We start from the raw sequence: 10,635 nt of genomic DNA on the forward strand, positions 1-10,635 counted from the left end.
GTCTGATTGGTTCGCGATTAGAAAACTGTAATTTTGAAAAGTGAGATTCTGAAATGAAAATCTGAATTTAGTGACTAAAAACATGTTTTCGAAAATGTGATTGATTCAATGTCAGTAAACTGTTTTTGAGTTTTAAAAAACTAAATCTGTGATTGGTATTAAATTTGAAAATATAAAAAAAATTGAATACGTGATCGGTTCAGCTGAAAGTAAAATTTAATTATATTGATAAATTAAAATTTAATAGTAGTGCATTGATTAAATTCATAACAATATTGCATTGTCATTAATTTTAATTTTTTTTCTAAATTAAAGTTATATTTTTTAGGGCATGATTGGTTAGTGATTTAAAAATTATATTTTGAAAGAGTATGATTCTGAAAAAATAATCTAGATTTAGTGTCTGAAAATATATTTATAAAAATGTGATTGAATGTATTGTCCGTTAATTATATTTGAGTTATATAAAATTGAATAATTATTTGGTAGAAAATCTAAAAATTGAATATGTAATATATATATATATTTTACTTTTGGTATAATAATAATTGAAGTGAAAATATTTTATTTATTTATTTGTTGTAATTTTTATTTGATCAAATATGTTTATTCTTTGATGATTTTTTTTTAGTAAATATATTGTAAATTAGAATAAAATTATATTCAGTTGTATGATTTTATAATTAATTATTTTACTAAATTTATATAGATGACTAAAATTTTTAAATAGAAGTAAATACAAAATAACTTTAAAATAGGAAGATTGATTTGTAAAAAGGACAAAAAAAAAAAAAAAAAATCAAGACAGTAAGAAAAATAAAAGAAAAGTAGCAAGAAAATTAAATTAAAAAAAAAAAAAAGAATTATAGTAAAAACATGAAATTTTCATTTTTTAAATCCTTAAGTAAAATTGAATTTGTTTTTGAAATTAAAGACATATTTATGAAAAAAATCCTTTATTTAAGGTGTAATTTTCACTTTAACATTTAATAAACATTTCCCTTAAACATTCCCCATCACAGAATTTCAGACTCCCGGCGATTCAGAAATGGAGTCTGACTCACCCAATCCCCCAACTCAGTCCGTCGATGTCCAAATCCTAACTACCGATCTCGAAACCCTAACTCTCTCTACTGATCCGCTGACGGACCAGTTCGGATCGCTCAACGATCTCAGCCACGAGCTCGCTTCTCTCCAAGACCTCGCTCTCCGCGGCTCGTGGCGGTCCGTACTTGACAAGGTCGGCCGTGCCCGAACCCTTTCCCTCCTACAGAAGCCCCATGATCACCTAACCTACCTATCCTTCAACGTGCTTGCCCTTATGAAACTACGTCGTTTCTCTGAAGCCTCTACCGAGCTTGATACCGTCGAAGATCTCGATGGATCCCAGTACCGCTACGAGACTTACCCGAATGTTTACCCGAATCGGTCTGGATCCATGGTCCCTTTCTCCCTCCGGTGGCTCCACGCCATAGTTCCCGCCAAATTGGGCCGCCGTCAAGATGGGCTGGACCGCCTCTACGTCCTACTTGACTTTGTACGGACGAAGGTAAGCGAGAAGGAGAATGCAGAGGGTTTGAATGTCTCTGTGAGGGCGTGGAAGAAGAGGGAGTTTTTCGTGACGAACTCCATTATCGGGCTTCATCTTAGCAGCAAAGAATTCTCCGTGTGTTTGAGATTGATCAAAGATTTGCTTAAGCGAGATGGTTCAGACCCAATTTTGTTTTCGAAGCTAGGTTACATTCAGATGCAAATTGGGGATTTGGAGGGTGCGAAGAATATGTTTAATCAGGTCGAGGGTTTGATGAAGGAAAGCGAGAAAAGTAATGGGTCGTTGAGCGAAATCCAGTTTAAGAGCCTTGTGAATAGGAACAAGGCATTGGTTTATTTGGTTGGCAAGGATTATGTCTCGGCTGTGAGGGAGTACGATGAGTGCATTGAGCGGGATCATTCTGACGTTGTGGCTGTCAATAACAAAGCTCTTTGCTTAATGTACTTAAGGGATTTGTCTGATTCCATTAAAGTTCTGGAGAATGCACTTGAAAGGGTACCTACGGTGGCTTTGAATGAGACTCTTGTTGTGAATTTGTGTAGTATGTATGAGTTGGCTTATGTTAATCACTCCGATATTAAGAGGACGTTGAGTAACTGGATTGCCAGAGTTGCACCTGATGATTTTGATTCGTCATGTACTCGGATTTAAGGTAGTTTTAGTGGAATGTTTTTCATTTTGAGCTAATTTATACATTTTTTTTGAGTATATACAATGGATTGACACTACTAGATGGATCGATTTGATTTCCATTCTCTGTATTTGAGATAATAAATTATTCAACTCTTTGGTCTATCGTCGCTTGCTTCTCGCGGTTTTTGAACTGTGAAATTTGTATTGCTTCTGGTGTATCGGATTACTTTTTGCTGTTGTTGTATCCTATTCGTTTTCTGTGTTTCAATTCATGGTATGCCTTCTAATACGAAATGAATTTCCTGTGATGGATGATGCTTGAGAAGCTCATAGGGCAGTTCGTTTATAGTTGTTCTGTGAGGATGTTGTATGTGGATCTGTCTTCCAATACTAGGATTTTAATATTTCATATGTCATTGTAACAATTAATGTACAAGATGAGATTATAGTTCGTTTATGCTTCGGATTGTTGAATTATCTTGTTGAGCTTGGCTACAAGTTCAAGTACGTAGTGAACTAGTCTGGGAATTCAACATGTTAGACAACTGTAGCACTCTTATTGTTTCATCACCCTCTTTACCGTGGGCTATAGTTTATTGTCTTCTCTGTGTAATCTCCTGGTGAACTTTGTTTAGGTTTTGTAAAAAATTTCCCCCTTGTTATCATTGATATCTTAGTTCGGGTGATTGCTAACCATGGGTTGATGCTGTTCAAGACTCCATTTTTGTTGTCTAATAAGGATCTGAACCTTAAGACACGCAAATGTTGACATTTGATTATGTAATAAGCTTTGATATAAGATGAGATAACGGGTGAAAATGCCAGGGCGACACCTATTTATGTCGTCAGCCCTCCCACAATTAGTAACAGATTTTTGAAGAAGCCTTGGCAATTTTTCTTAACAGGTTGCACTGGAATTGGTGGAATTCATTGATAACGAAGTACTAACTAGAACATGATATATGTATATGCTTAGAAGATATTTTTGTTCGTCTCGTATTGGATAAAAAAATTGATGATTACTGAGTCCTGACTGACCAGGAAGAAAATAAGCTGTGATTGCGAATACTAGAGTGTACACAAGCAGCCTTGTATAGAAGAAAACCTTCATGACTAAGCTGCTAAGATAAGTGATTCGCTATATGGACATGAATTCTGTCTTCAACCGGTGATTCTGACTGGCGATAGGGCATACAACCTCTTCACATTAAAAGGGCTCTATAATAATTCCTTGGCTTTTGGAATGTTAATAACTTGTTTAAAAGTAAAAAAGAGACAGAATAGAAGAGTGAAAATGAAAATCTATGGTAGGTGAAGTGTGATTGCCGATTGGTGAAGGCAAGGCACGAGAATTTGGAAAAAAGTAGAACAAGCAAATTAAGTGACGACTTCTGATTGCAATCAATTACTTGGTCAAATATAAAGTAATTTTGTGTGTCAATCCTGGAAATTGATCAGAATACGTAAATATAGCTCGTGTAATTATATATATATATATGTATTTTTTTGCGCCTACTATATTGAATGAGCTGAAGACAACAGACTTTCCCTTTCCCCCACTTTCTTGCCTTTATAATAAGTCTATAGTGAGTAGTTGGTACTCGTTCATATTCAAAAGACTAGTTAGTTTTGTCTACTGCCACTGATAATCAATTCCTCCCTTCCCGGCTCCCCCTTTCTTCTCTAATATTTTTTTTTTTTGACAAATTCTCCCTAATATAGTTATGAGATTTTACAAAAAATAGACATTGAGATTTAATTATCAATTTAGTGATTTGAGCCTCGTTTTGATTTTGTATGAGCATTGTGTGACACGATTAGTTTTCTTTTTCGTGGAGACTGAATGTCTAGTTTCCTCTAATAATACTGTGGGATCCGGATTAATTATATCCACATGCACCTATAGTTTTATGAATTAATATTATTTTAAAAAAATTTCAGTCATTATAAGTCTCTAGGTGTTTAATAAACATTCTATTTAAAAAAAAAAAAAGATTTGACTGCATAACACACCAGAGTTAATTGCTCTATAAACGCTGATTACACTCATAATAAAAATCATATAACCCACATGCACATTTAAATATAAAAACAATTGGTCTAAACAATGCAAAATTTTATATACAAGTCACAGAAGAACTCTAACTAATACTATAGTTTATATATTAAAAATATATTCCAAGCATCCACCTATCAAAGGGGCCCTATATTATGTAGTCAACATTGTGTCATTACTAAAATTGGTGAACCCATCTACTCATCGTAGTTTGCTTCGCTAATCTGGACCGTTGATCAAGACCAAAAGCGTTACCGATGAATAAACTGACTAACTAATACTATTATTACCACCAACCTTTTTTCTTAACTGAAAAAAAATATACAAAATTGCTTCCTAAGTTCCTACCCACCAACCCCACTTCTCTCTTCCCTTTCGTTTTGCTCTTTAAAAGGTTACTTCAGCCTAGTTTTTATTTAAACCCACTCACACACACACCCACACCCACCCACCTAACCGAAACTCAACCAAACCTTCAAGGCCGCCATTGCCATTGTCATCTCCAATGGCGAATTCGGTACAGAGCTGCTCTTCAATCGTGGCTCGTTCAGGTTTCAGTAACCGATCTCGCGCGGCCAATTCGGGACCTGAGAGCCACTGCTTCAGATCTTTATCTTTCCCTTATCAGCTCGCTGGTCTTCCTCTCAAGTAACTTTCTTTCCTTCTTCCCCTTTCTATACCTCCATTTTTCTTTTCTGGCGATTCCTCAATTTAAACGAAAATTGTGTGTTTCAGTTTTTGGCTAAAGGAAAATATTATAGTCAACCAAAAGTCTTAATTTTTGATTCTATGTACATATATGTCAACAGAACCGTTCCCTTCTAGGTCATCGTGAATTTTAATCAATTATATACATTTGAGCAAGGCAACTTGTTCGATTTGAAGTTAAAATTTAGTAAACATCAACGTTAATATGTAAGTTTTGTTGACAACGACACGTTTGAACACGAGAAAATAACTTCCATGATTAGTGATATATAGATGTAAGAGAAAACAAGACTCGAATAACCACACATTTTTTAACAGTCATACTACCCGATGGAAATAGCAAACAAACTATTATAATCTTATATCTATTTATAGCCAAGGTTGAGCTTGGCCCAAGTAGTTAGCTGTTATTAATGCCAAATGGGCTTGCAGCCTAGCATCCTAGAGATTATGGCATAAGATGGAGTGAGGAATATTCTTGATCGAAGTTATAGTTGTTAGGAAGGGAAACACAACTTTTGTAAGCAAGATACTTGAGCTTGGAGGCCAGGTAAATATAGCATGTGTGTAAAGTTTCAATAGTTATCTAAGCTAGAATCCTAAAGAACTATGCTACAAGAGTCTCAGGACTCGAGAGTATTCTTAATTGGTGTTGAACTGAAGTAAAGTATCTGTGTTAAACACAATTGCAAAAATGTAAGTTCATACATAAAATGAAGCAATAATAACAATCTATTGCATTGCTTTAGTACAAATTTACATTGCCCTGTTGATTATTTTTACTAATTTACATGAAGTGTGACTGATCCCCTTTTTGTTCCAAAGGGGATTACATCTTAAGATTTTATATATATTTAAATATGTGTGTGTTAATTCAGTGATGTTGGAAAGTACATTGTATTATGTGGTTTTAACTGTTTGTTATATAGATCTGCAGAGTCTTCAAGACAGGTAGCGTCACATAGATTGAGTGCAGTTGTGAAAGCAGTGAATAATCTTGATCAACAGGAAGTTGATATCTCCTTAAGCCCCCGAGTAAATTCTTTAAAACCTTCAAAGACTGTTGCTATATCCGACTTGGCCACAAGTCTTGCTCAAGCTGGTGTTCCTGTTATTAAATTAGCAGCTGGAGAACCTGACTTTGATACTCCAACTGTGATAGCAGAGGTACCTTATCGATTCCCTGTGTACTAGTATTATAGCAGTTTCTAAAATATAATAGTTCTTTCTTTTTAGTAATGCCAATTAATGATTTCTTTTTCTTTACTGGAAACTGAAAATTAGGCTGGGATAAATGCAATTCGTGAAGGGTACACGAGGTATACTCCGAACGCTGGAACTTTAGAAATCCGAGAAGCAATATGTCATAAGCTTAAAGGTTAGCAACTGCAGTTGTGGGGAAAAAAGTTCAATATTTTGACTATTGCGTATGGGCTGCAAGTTTTAAGGTTCTAATAGTTGATCAACTTTGCAGAGGAAAATGGAATTTCTTACACACCTGATCAGATTCTAGTTAGCAATGGAGCCAAGCAGAGTATTACACAAGTAGTGCTTGCAGTTTGTGCCCCGGGAGACGAGGTGAAGTACTTTATAATATTAAAAATTGAGCAGCTTGTTTTATCTAGAAAGTGTCACCAAACGTTGTTCTGTTGTGATTGTGAAAAGCTTGTTCTGTTTTGTTTTTGTTAACAGGAGAATCTTGTGTTTCTGTTGTGATTGTATAATTTTTTTTTCTGTTTTAGTTTGTGTGATGTAGAGCTAAGAGAGAGAGAAAGAAGAGAATTCGTTGAGATTTGATACCCATTCATGTTGAACTTAGCGATTATTGTTCTTATTCATTTGCTGCTTACACAATTTGGAACCATCAGTGGGAAATTACTGAAACTTCAAATCTTAGCATTTCCATCTATGTTTTATTTACATGATGTATAAATAGTTTATTCTGAAGATTTGCATTTAAGGGTTGAAATCTATGTTTCACTTTTACGGATGAATGAATATTTCAGGTTATAATTCCAGCTCCATATTGGGTGAGCTACCCAGAGATGGCAAGGCTGGCTGATGCAACACCTGTGATTCTTTCAACAAAGATTGAGGAAAATTTTCTGTTGGACCCAAAGGTTCTTGAATCCCAACTCACTGAAAAGTCAAGACTATTGATTCTTTGTTCTCCATCCAACCCAACAGGATCTGTTTACCCAAAGAAATTGCTTGAAGAGATTGCTGAAATTGTTGCAAGGCATCCCAGGCTTTTGGTACTTCACACTAGACCTTCAAAGCTTGTAATTGAATGTTCTCATGTTACCTATTCACATGTAAATTCTGAAATATATTTGGCTGTCTTTTCAGGTTGTTTCAGATGAAATATATGAACACATAATTTACAGGCCAGCAACTCATACAAGTTTTGCATCTCTGCCGGGCATGTGGGAGAGGACACTTACAGTCAATGGCTTTTCTAAGGTAACTTATATTATTTCAATTTCATATTGGTCTTGTCTTTCATTCCATTGAATGGATGCACCTATTTCTAATACCTAGTATAAAAATGGCTTTTCTAAGGCAACTTATATTATTTTATTTTCATATTGGTCTTGTGTTTCATTCCATTCAATGGATGCACTTAGTATAATTGGTCAAGATGTAAAACGATGGCTTTTAGAAAATTTGGTCATTATAAAATAACTACATATTTCAGATATATCATAAAGTTTGATTTTCAGAAAATTATATTATGCAGGCTTTTGCTATGACTGGTTGGCGGCTTGGATATGTTGCTGGTCCTAAACATTTTATTACAGCATGTGGAAAGCTACAGAGTCAGGTATATCTATGATCCATTTTTATCTGCTCTGTTATTTGCAAGTGTCATTCCATTTTTATTGTCATTTCACTATTTCCATTTTTTCACGTACGGCCTGGCACATTCTACATATTTTCCATTTGTCTGACTGTCTCATCTTCTTTCTGAGAACAATGAAATGAGGCAAGGAGAATTTTGAGTGATATGAGGAGAATTTTAGTGTTTTCTGTTTAGAAGTTCGTATATTTTTTCCTTTGAGAATTTATGGAATAAATTGTTGCGTCCCTTTTCCTCTCCTGCATTGCAAGTAGGTAGAGATTGGGAAGAATTATTAGTGGAAAGACTGGACTAATTTCATTTTTATTAATGTAGTTCACATCAGGTGCCTGTAGTATATCACAGAAAGCGGCTGTTGCTGCCTTAGGACTGGGTTATGCTGGTGGGGAGGAAGTTGCTATCATGGTCAAAGCATTCAGAGAGCGGCGGGATTTCTTGGTCCAAAGCTTTGGTAAGATGGAGGGTGTTAAAATCGCAGAACCGCAGGTAACAACTTAAACGTAATTTAGTCTTTTCACCTGCTTCATTACTACACTTTTTTTATGCTTTTTCTGTAGTGTGCATTTTTTTTATACAATCTCACGCATTTTATTATTATTATTTTTTTTTTTGCAGGGAGCTTTCTATCTCTTCATTGATTTCAGCTCTTACTATGGAGCAGAGGCTGAAGGATTTGGAAGAATAGATGATTCGGAGTCTCTTTGCCGTTACCTTCTAGACAAGGGCCAGGTAAGCTAATAATCAAAACACTTAGGGATATCGAAAAAGTGATAGTTTCAGATTAGGCTAGTGAAGCTTTCAAAAATAAAAAGTAAAAAGTAAAATAGCTACTTCTCGTGTTCTTTATAATAGGTTATCCCTTTGCTTTACAGGTTGCAGCAGTCCCAGGGAGTGCGTTTGGAGATGATAGCTGCATTCGAATCTCTTATGCTACATCCCTCACCACCCTCCAAGCAGCTTTTGAAAGAATTAAGAAGGCAATGATTCCTCTTAAGCGTCCGGCCCTTGTTTAACTCATGACAGGTGCTGATCTTCGTGATTTATTTAAGTTCGAAAGTTTGTACTTTGTAATAATTATTTATGGTTGTAAAATGACAACCTTGGTGGCATATAAAATAAAATTTCGATTGTTCTGTTGATTGACTTTACATGAACTTCAGATGTCTCTGAGTTGTGTTTTTAATACATTGTTCCAATGATTCTGTTGCTTTCTACTCTCTTTGACTACATAATCATTTTAAGGCTTTTTTGTTCTGAATATTATTAAAAACAAGTGTTATTATAAGTTTATAACTATTCGCTTTACGAATCATTTCGAAGGAAGAAGACAAGAGGAGAACAATGATAATATTGAGGAGAAAGTTATTTACTAAATAATGAATTTTGTAGAATTGGTTTATGTATATGATTTATAGTTTTAGCTAATCGTAACTAAGTAGATGGCCTTAGTAAACTCTGTTCAGTGCCTGACATGTGTATGATCCAGATTAATTCTTAACTATCCTAATGATAACAATTAGTCAATTTGTCACACTTTTGTATGTAATATGGTTTTTTTTCTTGACTTTTAATTTTCTTCAAATGCTCCATAAATAGTCAAGTTTAAAAATAAATTAATTGTACTATTAATTGACATTTGATGATACGTTTATCAGGCAACTTTATACTAACAGAATTTGTCACAACCCAATACTGCAATTATATTAATTTGCGGGGAATTTTAAAAAAATATAAATTTTATATCCTTTGGATGTTGTCGTGAGGCTTTGGTTACAAAGGGGGGTCTAGGTTTATGGATGGATTCACTCAGCGAAAGTCCCTGAAACTCAATCAATATCAACAACATGTTGTGACCGATTAGGCTTGGTTGATTTTGTCAGAAAAGTCCAAGGAAATCAAAGGTCCGCTTCCACGATTTCATCTATATCGAATCTAAATATCAGAATAGCTTATATAGTCATGATTCAATTCAGGTCCACTGACTTTTGATTGATTTCTCATTTTTCGGATTTGATTGGAACAATGGAGAAGTAGGAAGACTTTGGCGATTCATAATGGGTATCTAGAATATCTATGTCCCAGGACATAAAATATGAATAATGAAACATGAGGAAGAGTATACCCTGTAGTGACATAGCAGTTCTCCTAATCGACCTCCAACTATTGAATACGAAAGCCCTGTTATCGAATACTAAAGCGTTCCCCTTTGATTCTTATTATCTGTGTTCGCCCTTGGATGACACTTTCTAAAGCATAGATCCACGAGAAAGAAGTTCCAGAGGGGCGTGAAAGTATCGAAATACGTGTGCGGGCATTGTTTGCTGCTACCTTGGAATTCCTATTGAGTCAAGCAGTAAATATTATGACTGGCAAAGCAACTAAAGCACCAGATCTCTTCTAACCAAAACCTATTCTAAAGGAATACAAGGTTAGTCGATACGAGACTTTTGATGCGATAGAATCCCTAAAATATTTATATTCTTTGGGTAGTTTAGGAATGGGGTTGGGCAAGAAGCTCGATGCAGGGAGTCCCTAATCTTTTAGATCGATTGGGGCTTTGTTCCTTAACTTAAGCTTTCACCCAAGGTATTTGGCTACTCAGCTTGAAGCAGGAACAGAGACAAGGCGTGAATCCACTGCGACATCTTCTGCCCCATCTGATGATGCTCACTGAATACACCTCGAAAAGGAAGAAAGCTGTCCACTTGAAGCTGACACCTTAGACTTCCTCTCAGGCAATCTATGAATTAGAAAGCTAAGAACTGCTCAACTCACCCTCAAATTACTCATTTCTGTAAAGAATCGTGGTCTAGAACGCGGTGGGAC

General features: G+C 35.2%; 2 protein-coding genes across 2 annotated transcripts; both read left to right on the forward strand.

The window, feature by feature from the left end:
* Window positions 1-981: 981 nt before the first annotated feature.
* LOC133804574 (uncharacterized) lies at window positions 982-2,429 on the forward strand. Its single transcript, XM_062242727.1, has one exon. It carries the CDS (start codon window positions 1,049-1,051, stop codon window positions 2,201-2,203), a length of 1,155 nt encoding a protein of 384 aa, XP_062098711.1. The 5' UTR covers window positions 982-1,048; the 3' UTR covers window positions 2,204-2,429.
* Window positions 2,430-4,634: 2,205 nt separating this feature from the next.
* On the forward strand, window positions 4,635-8,957 carry LOC133804585 (bifunctional aspartate aminotransferase and glutamate/aspartate-prephenate aminotransferase-like). The gene is made up of 10 exons (XM_062242735.1): window positions 4,635-4,889; window positions 5,879-6,116; window positions 6,234-6,327; window positions 6,424-6,527; window positions 6,956-7,204; window positions 7,299-7,412; window positions 7,690-7,773; window positions 8,125-8,295; window positions 8,425-8,538; window positions 8,682-8,957. Exons 1-10 carry the CDS (start codon window positions 4,747-4,749, stop codon window positions 8,820-8,822), a joined length of 1,452 nt encoding a protein of 483 aa, XP_062098719.1. The 5' UTR covers window positions 4,635-4,746; the 3' UTR covers window positions 8,823-8,957.
* The last annotated feature ends 1,678 nt before the right edge of the window (window positions 8,958-10,635 follow it).

This window comes from Humulus lupulus, chromosome 1 (genome assembly GCF_963169125.1).
Source record: "Humulus lupulus chromosome 1, drHumLupu1.1, whole genome shotgun sequence".
Classification (NCBI taxonomy): domain Eukaryota; kingdom Viridiplantae; phylum Streptophyta; class Magnoliopsida; order Rosales; family Cannabaceae; genus Humulus; species Humulus lupulus.